Source organism: Nicotiana tabacum, chromosome 6 (assembly GCF_000715075.1).
Source record: "Nicotiana tabacum cultivar K326 chromosome 6, ASM71507v2, whole genome shotgun sequence".
NCBI classification, from domain to species: domain Eukaryota; kingdom Viridiplantae; phylum Streptophyta; class Magnoliopsida; order Solanales; family Solanaceae; genus Nicotiana; species Nicotiana tabacum.
The window spans coordinates 206,373,356-206,391,970 of record NC_134085.1 but is presented as its reverse complement, the minus strand read 5'-3'; the positions used below and the strand labels follow the sequence as shown (position 1 = coordinate 206,391,970).

Here is an 18,615-nt window from a genome sequence, read left to right as displayed (position 1 = left end):
GTTTGTGGGGGAGAACTGTACTACTATATTTGAATTGTGTTTCTCTAAACTATGATTTTATTAAATTAATCCCTTCATTTGTACGCCTCTCTAAATTTGGATACCGCTTACAAAAAATTCTGTGTACGCCCCTACTCTCGACTCAAGAAAAACATAAATTCAACAATAATAAAAAGAAAATACAGTAGTGAAAAAGCCATTTAATATGATATAGTCAGGTTAAATTTATATATGGGCTAGAATCCGTCAACCTAAGCCGAATTCTATGACTTGTTGGATTACTTTGTTCAACCTATCACATTTGTTCTCTCTCTCTATCTCTTTATAAAGGTAATAAGATACAGAGAATGCAGACCTAGAAGTTGAAAAATGCATGCCGAAGTTCAGTACTTTTTTACTTTCACTGTATTCTGAAACTACCCTTTTTTTTTACTAAAATATAGTCATCTGCAACTTGATTTCAATAAAGCTTTTGAGAATGATCAGACATGCACGTTTATATGCTAAAAGGGAAAGCTCAGATGATCATTTTTTCAAGCTTTGGAATTAACGCCAAAAGGTGAGTTATCGAACTAGCTTCACAACAAAGGAAAGGGAAGTGTATATATATATATATATATGCATGCCTTTTCTTTCTCATATCTATTTTTTCTACTTTTTTTTTCCTTTCTCAAAGTTAATTCGCCGATTTATGTTTAGAATGTTTAATGTTCTTTTAACTATGTGATGTATATAAAAAAGAGTAGCCGGGTGCGCATTCTATATAGAGTCTAGGAAAGAAGTGCATGTAGGATGTACTGTATACAAATACTCCCTCCGTTTCAGTTTATGTGAACATATTTTCTCTTTGGTCTGTTCCAAAAAGAATGACTTCTTTCTAATTTAGAAATAATTTAGCTTAAATTTTTAATTCTGCCCTTAATGAAAAGTTTTTATAACTATACAAATACTTTGGACTTCTTTTTGACTTGTTTAGAGCCATAATTTTTTTTTTTTTAACTTCGTGTCCAATCAAATAGGTGAGAAAGAGGGAGGGAGTAGTTAATATTGGTCCATTGTGCCCTGGTTCCTCTATGCCTAAAGCGCCGCAATCATTAATTGGTGCGCGGACGTCTTTACTACCTATACATAGGATTTGACTTATACGCATCTATGTCTAAAAAAATTTGCAGTGTTATTTAACGTTTTATAGTAGATTGTACTTTTATTTTTCAGTAATTAATCTCACTTCATCTGAACAACTATTATGTTATTATATTTTAGGTAGCCTAATTGTGTTTAAAAATAAATAAATTGTCTTTATATAGAAGTTAAGCTCCTATACATAATCCATTCTTTAGATGTTAGTTGTTACCATCTAAAGACCAAAATGATGTTATGAAAATCCCCATTCTCTAGAAAATACACTCTTGGCCTTGACTCAAAATTGTCAAAACTACGTCCAAAGAAGTTGGCTTTAATGAACTTTAATAGATTTAATAGAGGCCGGATGGGAGACATATATATAAATTTTAAAAGGAAAGTTCTAAAATATTCATGACTTGATCAGCTTTCGCTCGACGATTGAGAGGCCAACCCATTTGTGCCGAGAAATTTTACTACGTGAGTCATATAACAACATTATTTATATGACTCTAGTTTATTTCTTGACAAGTGGATTCATATTCTTACTTATTTATTTTAAAGCATAAACTAAAAAAGGTAATATCTAAGTCTATTCTTTTTCCTAATTATAGGCTTAAATGATGGAAATTAATAAAAGAATAAGAAAAAATTTAGAGGGAGGGGAGTGTTGTTTGTTTAAGTTAGCGTTGGGTGCTAAGTAGTCAATAAAATTAAATAATTTGTTGGCCTCTAAAAAGAAGTTGCTCAATTAGTAATTAATCATTCAAATCATAACTCATTATTTGTATTTGTCTTTTTTTATTATTTATTACAATCACGTATCCAGTTCATGATATACATATCTTGAGGCCTAATTTGTTTCATCTTCTAATATTGGTGTTACAATAACAACAAACTAAGTGTAATATCGTAAATAGAGTTTGGGGAGGGTAATGAGTGCACAACCTTACCTTACTTTGTGCAGGTCGAGAGGTTGTTTACGATTGACCATTGACTCAAAGCAAGCATGCAAAATCACAACAGTTGAGATAAAGGGAAATCGCTAAATGTTTTCTATGTTCACTGTGATCTATTAACAGTAGGAAGCTGATTGAAAACTAGATATCCTTTACTTACTTAGCAGTATCATCTACTACTTTAATAAATATACTTGAGTACGTAACAATTAAAGGAAAGGACGGCGTTCCACAAATCTAATTGCCTATAATCCAACTGAACTAAAAGCAAAACCTAGTTGCCCAATAATTACGTGCCACCTCATTCTTACTTTAATTTCCTTGCCATGCAAAGGAGTAATTCAATTACTAGCTAGCCAACTTCAGCTACACATAATCAAAATTCTACTCCTCTATTCGCTATATATAGCTTCCACTTATTTAACTTGGCATCATGATGCATGTACCGTTTTCATTGAATGTCATATGCTTTACAAATACTCACATTGATAAACATGGACTAGGAGTAACACGACAAATTTGTAAGTTTTTTTGAGACGATATAAAATTATTTGGAAGTCCCATATGAATTGAGTTCATCTTTGCAAATGACTGTCTTGTCCAAAATGAGAAGGGGGTTCGTTTTTTTTAATCCAATATAGTGAACAGTGATTTCTTTAGTCGTTCTTTAGGCACAATAGCAGTCACACAAAAGATAAATGTTGATGCATCAAATATACATATTTCATAAATTTGTAATTCTTTTAGACGATTTAGAAGTCCCATATGAATTGAGTTCACCTTTGCACGCTTGCTTTGAGCCGAGGGTCTATCGAAAACAACTTCTCTACCTATACAGGGTAGGGTAAGGCTACATACACATTACCCTCCGCAAACTTCAATTGTGAGATTACACTGGGTATGTTGTCGTTGTGTTAGCTTGACACTTAGCCTTAAACACATAAAACCACGCCAATATTTGGTCATTACTTCGTAAATATATATAGTTCCAACTTCCAAGCAGGTAACGCTCAAGTATTACACTTAACTGAAACACAAGAGGATAGGAAACCCCAGTTCAACCATAGAGTACGAAATAAAATGCGACGAAAATCTCATAAAAACTTCTTCCATTCTTCATAAACTTATGACTTTCTATCTTCAAAATCTTCCCAGTTACTTTCATGAGGTGCACATGAGCTTGAAGAAGTACCAAAATCCGATGAAAAGCTCATAAACACTTCTTCTTCTTGCTTGTAACTTGATTGTAATGTCAAAGGTGGCAATTCTGATAATGTACTGTTAGATGATGATTGCGAAAAATCAAAAGAACCAGATAACTGCTGATTATAACTTGGCGAGATACCAAAGTTTAAATCAGTAATGTTGCTGTCATTCTGAAGCAGCTGAGCATAGTGATGTAAACTAGGATAATGTTCTTGAAAAGGGAGAGGATGATTATTATTGGAGGTAGTTGGAATATATTGTTGGGCAACAATATCATTAGGCAAGTGATGATCTTGACTAGTATTAGTAGGAAGGTATTGGAATTTGCCTTGAACTTTTTCAGGGAAGTTGAGTTTGGCTTTATTGCCTTTGAATCTGAGAGCTGCTTCATCATAGGCAACAGCTGCAGCCTCAGCAGTTTCAAAAGTGCCAAGCCATACTCTTGCTGCTTTCTTTGGGTCTCGGATTTCGGCTGCCCATTTTCCCCATGGTCTTTGCCTCACTCCTCTATACCGTTTTCTTCTCGAATTCCCTTCACATATACATACACTGTTATTAGATCGATCACCTAAAATATAACTACAGTCAAACCTCTCTATAACAATATTCTCCTATCCAAAAAATTTTGACTACTATTATGAAATGTTGTTATATATACATAATATGAAAAAGTGGTTCCAAGGAAAACTTGACCGTTATAGTAAAGTGTTGTTATAAAGCATGATTGTTATAGAGAGGTCGGACTATATACGTAACCATTCATAAAAATGGGATTAGTAACTTGAAAAATAATATATTACTTTTGTAGATTATCTGCAATAGGGAGGTTAAGGTACATTGATAGTGTTAATTTTTTTTTAAATTTCAATGTATATGAGTTAAATCCTACTCCTATTAAGAAAACTTGATTAGATTTGTTGTGATCTTGACAACCGATGTCGGTGTAATTCTAGGAAGAAATTGAACTAGTTGAAGCTAACTGCTACCTAATGTTCCTTACTTTTCTTTTTCCTCTTTTTTTCCCCCGAAGTCTTTGTTTTCTTTTCCCTTTTGTTTTGCTTCGAAGAAATTTTGTGGGAAGAATGAAGGAGGAAACAATCAGTTTATTTCCATTTAGGGAATTAGAAACTAGAATGTCAATTAACTAAGGACGCCTGGCCACCCATAGTAGTGGTCATGAACAAGATATTAATGAGATGCATAATTAGGTTATATAATCTAATAAAAATATGTATAAGCTTGCGAAAAAAAAAAAGAAATGAGTCAGATAATATATCTAATTAAATATGGTCATCTTTTAGGAAAGCACTTGTCATCCAATGAAGATGATAAATAACTTACAAAAATAGGTTTTTTTTTATTTAAAAAAAGAACGTGGATCTTGGATCTAACTCAATTCTGGAACTAACTCAATAGGTTATCATTGTTTAAGACGATATAAGGAGACGACGACAACTCACTCCCTAAACTGACTTGAGACACTTAACAAAGAAAAAGGGGCCCAAAGAAAGAAAACATTGCTTACTTTATACTTGGAAAAGAATTAATTTGATGTTAATCATATAATTAGTTGTGGTTTGTGAGTAATACCTTGATCCTCAATAGATTGAGATTGATTTTGGAGAGCTACAGCAGACTGAGGTAGGGTTAATGGAGTAACATTAGCAGAAGAAGAATGGGTGGTACTGTTCCCGATAACTTGAGAAAGGACAGAAACCATAGCAGACATGTCATGCTGAGATCGAGCTGAGTATATATTATAGGGCTCCTCTTGAAGTTGAGGATGATCAATATTATCATTATTCTCTTTCTCTTCCATTTCATTGGATGAAAAGTCCCCTCTCTCCATTCCTTGGATCCACTGTTTTTGACTCTTTAGTTTCTTCTAACAAAACTCTACCTTTAATCTGTTTTAGCAACCAAACCCAAAGTTAATGAAACAATTGAAGGAGGTCCACAAGGAATGGGGCAAGAAGAGTAGGAAGAGGAAGAAGAAGATATTAGGGTTTACTATTCTTGCTTTTTATATCCGAATGTGAATACTTTAACTTAGTGTGGACTATACTATGGTCTATAGAGAGAATTGTGCGGTCCTACTTTTTTTTTTTTTTGAGATGCTTGTGTAATTATTTCGCATAAGAACAATATGTATATCCATCTGTTTATGCTTTCTTCTTTTCTTACATTCATATGGGACAAAAGGTAGCGTTTGCGCCAAAATTTCGAAGAAGATTTTTTGGAAATATAATTTTTTAAAGATTTTGCAAAAACTCAAAAATTGCTAAAAACGTTTTCTTTTAAAGCTGAAGGAAAAAACTTTTTTGGTATTTGATGAACCATGTTATGAAATTTAACTAAGTACATGTTATGAATATAGTAAATCTTGTTGAATTGCTTCACAACAGCAAAAGGTTGAGTTAACAGAAAAATTTCGACATCTTAGTAAATTATGTTGGAGGGTAACAGCAAGTCAGCGACCAGAAACTAGCGGTTTTACGAACGTAATATGGCACCCCTTGCTTTTATAAAACTTATAAAACCGCACCTCTCCTTGAATGAGCCATCATTTTGGCGAATAGCAAAATACTCATTTCGTTGTGTTGTATTTATTTAAGTATAATATTAAGGTTAAAATTTGTAATTTTATTTTTTCCGAATGAAGATGGGTCCACAGCAAACGGTAAATTGATTTTTAGTTAGACTTGATTATTGTACATAATAACTATTGCAAGGAATCATCATGAAAAGGAATTAACAAATGTTTAAAAAACATGCATTTTTCTCCACAAATTTTAAACAATTTCAAATTGAGACTTTTCACATATCTAAAGACCTATCAATAAGATGTCTTACGTGATTTTCTTCAAAAAGAATTGATAAAATAGAAGTAAGATGTAGAATATTTTTGGGAGTTTGGTTGAAGGGATAACTATAATAATTCGGAATAAAATGTGAAATTGCTCCATCCCATGTTTGGTTAAAAATTTTGATCGGTATAATTAGTCCCAGAACTATTTCATACTACACTCTGTGAGATAACTATCCCCAAGTAAAATAGTAAATGTCTTCCTCCAAAACTCTTCTCCCGGGTTCTTTTAAAGAGCCAAGATTAAAATTGGAAAGTAAAGTCTATCCAAATTTATCTAATTTATAACCAAATACATGTTTATATTGTGTTGTATCTCTCGTTTTTAATCCAATAAGCTAATCATCTAAAAAATGAAAATAAGCACTGAATAATCTCATTATAATTTAAAAGTACTACCCACCCCTCACCACCAAAGGAAAAGAACTTGTAAGAAGGTCACACATCATACAAGAAGCTCGAATTGAAGCCGGACTCCGGTACTGCCAGACCACCTCATTCATCGGCTTATTCGTTTACCTTGGTCCTGCCAACTGCCTTTAAAATTGCCCGTTATTTTGCCAGCGGCAACTGCCTTTACTTGTTGGGAGCTTGTTGCAAAGTAATCGTAATTATCACAACTGGAAGGTGATCACGACGCCCTTTACTCCTAACGAGATTGGAATTTGCAGAACGGAAGGCAAGGGACATGGTTTTTTTAATCAACAAATCAATTACAACACGATGCTGAAGAAAACAACATACCTAGTATATTCCCACAGTATGAGTGTGGGGTCTGGGGAGGATAATGTGTACACAAACCTTATCCCTACCTCATGGAGATAGAGAGTTGTTTCCGATAGACCCTCGGCTCAATGATGCTGAAGAAAAATATCAGCTAAATCTTCTGGGCAACATGAAGGAAGACGTGACCAGAAATCTAAAAGCAAAACTTAGTCTTGGGAAGCCAGCTCCAAAATGGCAAATAGCACGGGGCAATAGGCGAATCAACATCTATATGTACAATAATAATATGATCATAAAGTCGGCTGTATCTTTCTGAACCGCATAAATTCCAAAAATTGGGAAGGTAATTCTGCTAAAAGCGATTGAACAACTGAGACGTCTCCATCTGCAAATCAATGAAAAGGCGTCAGATCATACAGTAGAAACCTACCTGCAATATTCTCTCAAGCTCTTAAGAACGTTTGATTATCCTTTTCTACATGAGGAAGCTTTAACTGAGAAATTTATAGTATGACCCACTTTGTACATCTCGGAGAGGAACAAATTGTACTATATCCCGCACGGCAACACGTCCAGTTGCAGACTCTAGCCTCTCTCCTTTATCAGCATCTAATATCTGTGAAAACGGATCACATGGGAAATCATCACAGTTAATTGAATTGGATAACTCAAAAGCCACTCCTTGTTGAGGATATAAGTTGTTGCACTTGCATACCTCCATTTCTTTGAAGTCTGCTCCTCCAACCCCAACAATAAGAATTGACAATGGCAAATCCGCAGCTTGAACAAGAGCATCCATTGTTTCTTGGAGATCTGTTATCACTCCATCCTGGAAATTTTCAAAAATATAATTCAGTTATAAACATCTCTAATAAAATCAAACCCAACCAAAATAAGATAGACAGTTTGATTTCTAACAAAAATTCACGTTTGAGGTTTCACTGCATTTTTATGCATTCAGGTTAAGTTTACGATGTATATGCATAGAGATATATACACATGATTGAGAAGGGATTGGTTCACTAAAACTCTGATTGGTATAGCAGATGATGGTTAATATTTTACTTGAAAGGTCTAAAAACAGATGTTCATCAGGAAATCAGACAAGATATAGAACATAGAAAATGAAATGTACCGTGATTATTAACAAAACGAAATACTTCCGCTCATTGTTCGTCATAGACTGACTTGCTATATGTGCAGCAGAAGTAATCACTGGTCCAAATAAAGTTGGACCTGCAAGTGAAACATTATGAAGAGCACTCATGTATGCCATCATAATACCCTGGATTCCTTCCACCTAGAGTTAAAGGAAGAAAAAAAAACAGCTGAAATTAATAGCAAAACAAAATTCAGAAAGCTAAAGCAATAACAAAACTGAAAGTATATAACGCTCTCTAAGAAATACCTCACAGTAACTGTTGCTACCATTTAGATTGAAGCAATGAGAAACTGGGCCATCAATTGGCCGTGCTCCAAAACCCCAAGCAGGAAAACGTTTGTCTGTATCATAATACTGCAACACCTCTCCAACATCCAAGATTGCCTGAAATTGATATGCTCATAAAATAACCTACTTCATATGAAGGAAACATATCAAATCATTATTATTGAGACTATATTCTTACTCTCTGATAGGCATTTGGCCGTCCTGAAGGGTCGATATAATGCAATGAATCAGGGAGGCGTGGATTTCCATTGGAAGCTGACATACAATAATTCACACAAGAAATGATTACAGGCTCAGATGCAAGCTAAGTATGAATGCGAGCACTAACATACAGAAGTTTTTTGTTTCAATAACATAGACATCCCATGTGCCCCAGTTGGCCCACAGGTTTGGAACTCCGGAGAGTATGGACCCTCCCCTCTACCCTATTCGAACTGTTGGTTGCACTTATTTTTCTGAATAATTTGCTGTATGTGCAAATTCAATGCAGAAGATTATTGAGAAAAGAAGCAACCAACAACTCAAACAGGATCTACATAATTGTTAGGAAAAATAATTAGTTTTTCCCTCCAGGGATATTCTGACATAGATGGGGAGGGGGATTGCAAAGATTTTCACATTCCATAAAATCTTTAAGTTAAGCTAACATTGCAACAATAACAAATAGTAGTTGTCAATGGAGGCATCAGTCCAGCCCCCACTGCACATGCGAAAAGAGGAAGATGCCCGGAGTTTGTCCAAATAAATCATGCCACTGATGAAGACGACAACTACATTTCCAGGCATAGCTATGGAAACAAAGGAAGACTTATGAGAATCTGGTATTTGGAGACATTAAACAGGTACTTGAAAACATGAAAATATATGTATCATTAGGCAACCACATACCAGTGAAATCAATGGCCACCATGAAGTTGAGTTCATAGCCCCATGCTAAGTAATCAAGGAATGTATACTGGATTTTCTCAGAATAGCTTTCCACGAAAAGCTCACTCTTCAGAACCTGGATAAAAATCCAGTGACTCTTAATTAAATAAGTTGCAATAGCAGTATTGTTTACCTGATTAATAAGTTCTTACCTTGTTTTGTTGATTAGGTCCCAGAGCAGCTGGTATAAAAAGATTTGCACCAATACCGGCAGAATGTAACTTTTCTAAATCTGACAGTGACTTGTGAATCTTTCTGACAATCAGGAGAAATACTGTCAGCTTCCAGTCAGTAAAAGTCAGAAATGATGAAGAGATGAAAAAGAAGCTCATTTACCCAAGTAAACTATGCTTGCCGTTGCTATTGAAGTCATAACACTCGATAGTTAATGGGCTGTCCTGCATTAATTCAAATGTTTCTAAACTGAAAATCAAAGAATAAATATTGTGCAGAAGTGATATCCCTTTCGATTATGCAACATACTGTCAGCACAAAGTAGATGGTAATTTCCTCAGGGGAAAAGTATATTACCAATCACATCCCTTAAAACGAGTGAGTTCTTAAAGTGCAGGCTCAAAGTCGAAACCACTAACTACTTTGATGAGTAAAGTTTGTTATTGCACAAGAGCTTAACTCCATAGATATCTGCTGAATCCCATCAATTGGAGTAGTTTAATTACAAAGTCCAAAAAGACAGCTAATTTAAAGTACTAGAGAAAATAGATGGTGAAATCTACTCATTAGGGAGCAAAGATCTGTGAAAAGTGAGAACTGGGAGTTTCATCATAATTCGTATGAAAAATACTAGCAATTTCAGAGCTTGCCCAAATAAGTTTTAGGGGGAAAAAAGCGCATGTAGCTCAACATATATTGATTGCTTGGAACAGCATACACTCTCATGGAAAAAGAAATTGCTTTTGAAGGATATCATTTCCTCCTATTCAGGGTTCTATTTGTATGGGATTTGCCCAAGAAACACAACACGTTCTTAAGAAAATGCATAATGGATCACTCAAAAGGGAATTGTATTGTACCTTACTTCCAATTTGTTGGATATTCAGGAACACCGATTTCCAGATGGGTGAGTGATCATTTTTTATCACTTCTGTTTTGCAAATTGGAACCACTATTCCACTTTCTGTAGCTTTTGAGACCACCAGAAATGGATCCTGCCAAAAGCAGAAGAGTTATCAGCATCATACGTTTCATAGTGAAAAAAGATAAAACTACTCTGATGAGTTTCGTACACTTTTTGAGAACAAATCCTTTGATTCCAATTCTGAACATCTTAATCTCAACTCAATAGTAGTCTTGGAGCTGACACTTTCTTCAGCTAAAACAGTAAGCTTGCCTAACTTTCGCGCATGCGTTTGATCAGAAGATTGTTCGCCACATACAAGGTCCAAGGTCAGGGACCTGCCCGACTTTGTGACAATCTACACGGAAATATGTTTAACATCCATTGGATTAATAAACAAAATAACCTCATATGTACAACTACATTATTAAAATGGACAATACCAGAATTTGATCCTAAATCGTGGAAGAAATAGTTGTACGCAAGAATATTACACAGAGATGCAATAATTCAAATGGTTCACGGCTTGTAACCATTATCTGGCAGAAAATTCATAACCTCTTGAAAATAAAGCAAAATGGTACAACTGAAAAAGCAGATCCATAATACTGTAGCTCCGACTAACAGGAAAGCCATTCTGAATAGAAGCAACATTTTTCTTTTTCCTAAGTACTTACAGCAGTTTCAAAACAATTTTTTTTTTAAGAAAAGAGTTTTTTTTTTAAAAAGTACTTACAGGAAAATTAAACTATGAACAATCTATTTCGAGTCTCAACCAAACAACGGAATGCATGTCCATAACCAAGTACTGTACAAATAATTAGTAGAAGAGCCTCAAGGTGAGATATGTTTTCTCCTTACTCTTCAGTTAGCATGCTAATAATAGCCTTGATGGTAAACCATGCAATTTCACTTCTACCAGTGCCAGAAAGCTATGGTGATATTATAATTTTATGAACAAATGTTAATGATTAAAAAGGGATGCACACCTGGGCCAATGTGCAACTGGCCTCACCAAGAAAGTCCTGCTCTTCCAGTTTAAGCATCTGCAATAATTATACAAACTTCCATGATTTCATAAGATTTTTGCTGTGGAAGCACTTGAATGAGCATTCAAAAGAACATGATTATATACCTTGTATCCTCTAATATTTTTTCACACGATATATAACAGATTATTGTATCTTGTACTATCTAATAGCATTTAAAGAGAAAAATTGGATTACTCATTGTCCATAATAAGCAAACAAAAGCAAATTCAAAGCATACGGCAGGTACTCAAGTATACGATGTTAAACTACCCCCACCCCCCCTCTTTCCTAGATGAGCATGTAGTAAAGCAAGAGAAAATGAAACCAGAAATATGGTAGTTGGACGTATCATTCTTACTATTGATCTACTTCCTTTTTTAACTATTGAACTAATTCAAGGTTCAGGTGAAGCAAGATTACTCAATTTGAAATGAAACTGTCACTGCAGACAGCTAGCTCCCAAAAAACACCATTATGTAGGACTACTTCTAAGACCAAGCATCTGCAAGGATCTCAAAAAGAAAAACTCCCTTCAATATACAAGAAAGGAGGGAATACTTTCACATGTTGCCTGAGATGTCCAAAAAATGGAATTGTCCCGTTAAAAGACGATACAGATGAAAAGTGACATCACATAACTTGAGATGTATTGTGTAAAGGAAGCGAATTAGAAGGTTCCATCTGTTACAACAACATATAGTGGATTTGCTTGAAAGTCTAGAACCATTTCCTAAAAAGTGAAACTAACATGCCAATGCTGCAATAAGCTGTAGTGATTACAATCAATATTACTTCTTGCACGGTGAAAACACAAACTGTTTTGCTCCAACTGTTGTTTTATGCTTCAACCGGGTAAGCTATTGAAGTGTTGTTAGTTCGTAAAATATATGCAGATCTTTTACCACATAAGTGACATGTTGATTTCGAGATCAAGCACATAAGCTAGTACAAACAACATAACAGTAGGGATTATGACAGTATAAAGCAATTAGCACATTACACAGTTCAAATCACTAAAGCAGCAGGTTGATTCAATCACTCTTCTTTAAGTCTTCTCCTTATAATCAGCTCAAGGTTCATGTTAAAACTTACATAGCGGAGTTCATATTCAAAATTACAGGTTAATCTGATATGAATGCCTCTGGGGACAAGTAGAAACTGTAATTATCGTTATCAGAAATTTTAAAATGATCACATATATACCTTGACATCTTGATTGTGAAATTGAGTGTCAACATCGTACACACGAAACCTGAAATAAAGGCAAAGATTGTGATATCGAAAAACATGTATTTCAATAGAACCAGGAAGTGTAGTATCAGGACTTACACTAAATTCTGCACTGTCTCAAAATAATAAGCAATTGTATATTTTGTAATCCACTTCGGGTTCAATGAGTTCAAAACTACTTCTGTACGGCTAAGCTCTTTCAATGAACCATCTTTTTCTTTTGAATAAAGGACTGCCATAGGGTCACTCTGTAAAAAATAAATACAATAAATTCTCAGTTAAGTTATAACATGTTTATTTTAGAAAACAGACTATGATGCTTGAAGATAGAAGGCATCTCATATTGACAAGGAAAAATCAATACAACTAAAACAATACCATTTATCAAAAACAATGGGATAAAAGACAATTAGGTAACTCATAAACTAAAAAAAATACTGAAGTCCAAAAATAGCCATAATGAGAATTGGAGAGTACTTCTTAGATAGTTGGCAAGCAAAAACTAGTTCTTTTGTTATGGAAGTACTAAGCACAGTATCACAAATACAACATAGCCAATTAAACATCAAAGATCAGTGAGTAGATTTCACCTCCCTTTCCCATATCATAACCGGAAGGGATAGCGTATCCACAGAAGAGAGACTACAAGCCCTTACCCTTAAATTAGTTTAGACGCGTCTCTGACGCCTTTATGTTATAGGCTGGGTAAGCATGCTTCTTTGCCACAAAGAAAAACTCTTTGTACATGGAGGCGGTAAGCTCTCTATCAATGTTATTCATAGCAAAACACTACTAGACTATACGGATTCCAACTGAGCTCAGAGCATAAACCTCACAGAAGTCAATAAGTTCTAGCTGGTACAGGACTGCTGATAACATTCTACCCAGAAATCTGGTGCACCAAGTATAGGCTTTTCCCGCAAGCCATATTTTAAAAGCTATCCATACAAAGTAAATCGAAGACAAAGTAACACGCTAGCAGGCAGTACACGTAGTACATGAAAAATAACCTCATTGTTTGGTACCACGGTTTCTCGAGTATAGTTCCATTAACCTTTCAGTTTACCAGGTTGTCTTTAGAAGCTAGCTTTTGAGAGTGAAAAATTTAAGGTCAAAAAAATGGTATTTTGGAGTGTTCGAGACTTCGAGTAAGTACTATCCCCGAAAGTGGAATTTCACCTTCATACAGGAGAAATTATTGCACTGATGGAAAAAAGTAAAACAAGAAAACACCAAGGCAAAGATTCACATTTGAAGTCATATTACGGAGATGAAAAAATTCATATTCAACAGGAATATAAAAAAGCAACAATGATAGTCAAAACCAGAAAAGATGACACTCTATCTAAGAATAACCCAATGCTGCTATAAATCACGGCACATGAAAGTCAGCATTGTCATTTACATTATCTAACGCGCATCAAATAAGCAACAAACCTTGGAAAGCATATCACGATCGCGCAAGCTGGTAGCAGATAGAGACAACTGCAAGTGCATAAATAAATAAATATAAGAAACCTCCAACATTGAAAATGAAGAGCACAATTACAGAAATCAAATAGCCAAGAACTGCAATATGATGTTGCATAGTGAAACAGTCAATTCAAAGCTCCTACAATAACGGACTGGTGATGAAGTAGCTTGGTTCACAAATAACTGCACCGCTATATTTACATCGTATAAAACAAGAAAAAATGGACTTCGTCATCAATTCGAACATCTAGCAGTTTGGCTCCCTTCTTCAGATGACATAATAGGACATTGGCTAATCAAGAGCAGTGCAATTAAGTAACCACATCACTTGTCAAATTCCAATTACATCGGTCCATCCTCCAAGTCAATGACTACTCTTAGGTTCCTAGCTAACAAAAACGAAAAATAAAAAACAAACAGCTGTACAATATGAAGAAAGGAATCCAATAATTTGTTTGGAGAAACCTCAAGCTCGAAAGTATAATCTTTTAGATTTAAATGAATTACTATATTCCCGCTACCCGTTTACTCGGAACTTTTAGCCTTTCTGTTTGGTTGGAGCCAAACATATTTAATTTTGATCATGATCTTGTGAAGGATAAAGTTAGTATTTCAGAATGCTCACATTTGCAGTTGGAAGCTTTTATCTATGATATCTACACACTAAACTTTAATAACAAAAAATAAAAAAACTACTAAGTTATTATCGTAGGAATTCTGATATAACAAGTCCACATCTACCTCAATTACCAATGAAAATTTAGAGACATACAATCAAGCTAGTTATTCCTAATCGCAGAACAAGTCAGTTTCTCGCACGGCCAATGCCAATTCAACTTGTAGTATCTTAATTCAAGCACAATTGGTAATGAAACGACAAACTAAGTCCTCAAAATCACAGTCGTTTAACAGAACATAGGGAAAATGATATATGTGCGTATGAGCTAGTAAGGTTGAATGAAAATCAAAGTAACAGAGAGAGAGTGAAGTGCCTCGATCTGAGAGTAGAGGCCTTGGTAACCGCGAGACTTAAGGAAGGCATCGACGGCCTCGTTAGGAGAGTAAGCTGGATCGTTCTGATTTTTTCCGGTACCGCCGACCGCCGATTGTCCGCCGGCCACGTCGGAGCAGCAATTTCCCATCGACGCCGCCTCTTCTCTAACTTTCAAAAATGTCCAAATACAACTATCTATTCTCTCTCCTCTCTGTATATATGTATTCACAAATTTATAGATTCACAAACGTACATTCTGTGTATATATACTTTAACGTCCGTTGAGGTATGGATTTTGGCAGAAACTAAGCCAGAACATTGTGGGCCACCCACTGCCGCGTTAGTCGTATCTGTTTAAACAAAAAGCGCGTTTTTTTTTTCTTTCAAATTAAAGAATGACTTATTAGGTGCACTTTCAACTTGGAAACCGAGAATTCAAAGAAAAATAAATAAATAAATAAACTGAATGAATAATCATTAAGAGAACCAAATAATCAAAGTAGATCAAATAAATTAGCCATGCATTCGTGAGAATCTAAGTGGGCGTTTGGACAAAAGAATTGTAAAATTTCAAAACATGGTGGAAAAAAATTTCAAGTGAAAATAATATTTGAAATTTAGAGTTGTATTTGGACATGAATATAATTTGGATTTTTTTTAAAATTTTGTGAGTGATTTGAGTGAAAATTTTGAAAAACAACTTTTTAGATTTCAAATTTTCGAAAATTTCCAAAATGCATCTTCAAGTGAAAATTGAAAATTTTATGAACAAACGCTGATTTCGAAAAAAAATAATTTTTTTTCAAAAAGGAAAATATTTCTTATGTCCAAACGGGCTCTAAAGAGAAGTAGATACTTCCACGGTTCCACCCTCCAATTTATGTGTTATTTTGACTAGGCTTGAAATTTAAGAAAGAAAAAAATAAAAATTTGTAGTCTAAAACATATCACATTTGTGTGACTATAATTCATTCCATCAAGCATAAAATAGAAAGTTTATAACTAAATATTTTTTAAATATAAAAAGTATTGTCATATTTCGGACAAACTAAAAAGAAAATTATGCCACATAAAATAAAAAGTTGTGCCACATAAAATAGCACACAGGGGGTATTTCATAACTCACCTATTCTTCGATAACCTAAAATAAACTAAAAGTTCTTTCTGAATTTATAATAATAATAATAATAATTCTTTAGGTCTTCCAAATAATGAATGTGCACCCATACACGAGCATATCGATATCTCACTCAACAATTTTTTTTAAAAAAAAAGACATTTTCTTCTACGACTTGTCTGGTCATTGTTAATAGTTGACGGGGGATTTTCACTGTCAAAAAATGGACATGCAAATAAGTGTGCTATAGAAGAGCTAGTACATAGCATGAAGTTGTAACAAACAGGCTACTTAAACTAAGATAGTAGTCGATAACTCAAATTTTCTTTTCCCAAAGAAGTTATATTTACTAATACTTGCAATATCTTTTTTGGTTTCCCACCCGATGTCCGTTATCCACATTGTAGCCCGACTATTAGATTCACGCCGCGTAGACCTTATTCGGCGGAAAGCGCTCCCTACCAAGATTTTTTTCATACCCAGAGCTCGAACCCGAGACCTCTGGTCAAGGGAAGAACAGCCTCATCCGCTGGCCCACATTCTTTGGTGGTGCATCAATGATATGTTCAAATATCATTCATTAGTTTATGTTATAATCCTTAAGGCCACTTCAATTTTAAACTATCGTTCATTAGTTTGTTGGATTAGATGTCTCTTTAAAGAAAATTGGGGGTGAAGGTGGGGGGGGGGGGGGGTGGAGTGGGTGGGGGGAATAGAAACTTCTGTTTGGACAGATAAATGTAGCTTACGGGTTGGAAACCCGGCGGTCATTTACACTATGCTTTTACAAAATTATACTGAGTAAAATTTCAGTCACATGTCATGTCTTATTAATATTATTGGTTATCATATTTTTAATCCAATAATTCATATCATATGGTATTTACACATTTGATGCGAGTAAATAAAGAATTATATATGCATGCATAAATCAAAATGTCCAGCGCTAGCTGGCCCTACATGCTGATAATAATCGTATTACTTTAGAAATTAAAGCCATGTGGATTTACATGTAAGCATTGTAAAGCTTTTAGGAAGCATCATTTCTTAGCAACTCCACTTTGTTGCATGTAATTATTGAAATTGGAAGACTTCTCTATCTCTCTGTCACCTTTTTCTATAATTTAATTGTAACAATGTTAGAAAGAACCAACGAAAGAAGATTGTTTTTGAAAGGTTTGCGACAATTGGTTGAAAATGCTGTCCATGCACTCCACGCCAGATTTACTACCAATTTTTTTCGTATGGTGTTTGGTCAGATTGTGCGTAGCTAAAAATTCCGTCAAGTAAATAGTATACCAAAAGTTTTGTAGAGCTTAACTTTTAAATTATAAAATTTAATTTAAGAAAACTTTTAGTTAAAATATTAATTTTAAGATTAGTTATTTATTTCTACACAAATTTTAAGTTTTAAGAGTTATTTTATTAGAAAATTTTTTAGATTGCAAAAGAATCAAATATACCACACATGGTGGTTTAATTTTGGCAAATAAAATGGGCAAAGAACTTTGAACCCATGATACAACACGTCATTTTTAACACCCTGGATGGCTGGACTACCTCACTCAATTGTGCTAAGGGTGTTAAAACTATAACATATAACCATATAAAGTAGTACTTAATTTATATACACAATATAATTTTTCGGCGACGGATGTGCGCCTGACCACCCTTGATGTAGGATGGCTACGCTACTGCTTGTGCCCATATGCGTATCTCTATCAACTAAGACTTTGGACAGAAAAAACCATTTGGGTGTACTCTTATCTCGATCACTAGGCAGATAGAAAAAAACCATAAAGTGTAGGCCACACCCTTTGGGTGCACCTTATTTAAACCATTTTTACTTGCATAGGTCATTAAATAAAAAGACAACACAATCATCCTCCATCAATATAGTATTTCTTTAAAAGAAAGCAACCAAAAAGACAAGGCCTCCAAATTAATAATGTGATCTATAGGTCTGGCAAACTTTTTAGAGCATGATTAGGTGTAGACCCCTTCATGAAAATTCATTCATACTTTCGTTCATTGAGTGCAAATGGAAAGTATATTTTGCCCACGCCACAACAATAGAAAAACACTACTTCAAGTCTTCAACGACGACTTACTACTCAAACTTTTTTCTTGATTTAACCAATCTCATTATGCACCAAAACATGCAAATAGTCTGTCACAGTATTCACACATACTTATTATACTCTTAACTTTGATGCACCCATTTTAATACCTCTAAGTTGGTATATCAAAGTCAAGTTAGTGGTCAACGGTCAAGAGGTCAACCACTAAAGGATATGTCTAAAACAAGGACGGAATGCTGGCGATATGTCCATTACATTAGACAACTTTCAACAGTCATTTTTGTTTTTTATAACGGTTATGTCCAGAGCAACATGCATTCATCTCGATTAATTCACAAAATATCTCCTATCTCCC

At 34.6% G+C, this 18,615-nt stretch overlaps 2 protein-coding genes across 2 annotated transcripts; both read right to left on the bottom strand.

The window, feature by feature from the left end:
- Window positions 1–3,021: 3,021 nt before the first annotated feature.
- LOC107773732 (ethylene-responsive transcription factor ERF113-like) lies at window positions 3,022–5,282 on the bottom strand. Its single transcript, XM_016593158.2, has 2 exons — window positions 4,878–5,282; window positions 3,022–3,819 (listed from the first exon to the last, which is right to left on the bottom strand). The coding sequence occupies exons 1-2, from the start codon at window positions 5,134–5,136 to the stop codon at window positions 3,206–3,208; spliced, it is 873 nt and encodes a 290-aa protein (XP_016448644.1). The 5' UTR covers window positions 5,137–5,282; the 3' UTR covers window positions 3,022–3,205.
- Window positions 5,283–6,402: 1,120 nt separating this feature from the next.
- Window positions 6,403–15,404, bottom strand: LOC107820681 (protein BONZAI 1). Its single transcript, XM_016647000.2, has 16 exons — window positions 15,061–15,404; window positions 14,033–14,080; window positions 12,695–12,843; window positions 12,569–12,617; window positions 11,324–11,380; window positions 10,504–10,692; window positions 10,291–10,425; window positions 9,593–9,654; window positions 9,409–9,511; window positions 9,218–9,332; window positions 8,508–8,584; window positions 8,288–8,425; window positions 8,015–8,179; window positions 7,595–7,708; window positions 7,399–7,495; window positions 6,403–7,264 (listed from the first exon to the last, which is right to left on the bottom strand). The coding sequence occupies exons 1-16, from the start codon at window positions 15,208–15,210 to the stop codon at window positions 7,170–7,172; spliced, it is 1,743 nt and encodes a 580-aa protein (XP_016502486.2). The 5' UTR covers window positions 15,211–15,404; the 3' UTR covers window positions 6,403–7,169.
- Between the last annotated feature and the right edge of the window lie 3,211 nt (window positions 15,405–18,615).

Bases quoted from the DNA above. Each gene is read 5' to 3' on its own strand.
- LOC107773732 (XM_016593158.2), bottom strand. From the start codon at position 5,136: ATGGAGAGAGGGGACTTTTCATCCAATGAAATGGAAGAGAAAGAGAAT. The intron at 3,820-4,877 runs GTATTACTCACA...GTATATGTGAAG, and splicing joins TCAATCTATTGAGGATCAAG to GGAATTCGAGAAGAAAACGG.
- LOC107820681 (XM_016647000.2), bottom strand. From the start codon at position 15,210: ATGGGAAATTGCTGCTCCGACGTGGCCGGCGGACAATCGGCGGTCGGC. The intron at 10,426-10,503 runs GTACGAAACTCA...TGCTTTTGGCAG, and splicing joins AGGATTTGTTCTCAAAAAGT to GATCCATTTCTGGTGGTCTC. The intron at 9,512-9,592 runs GTAAATGAGCTT...CCTGATTGTCAG, and splicing joins GGCAAGCATAGTTTACTTGG to AAAGATTCACAAGTCACTGT.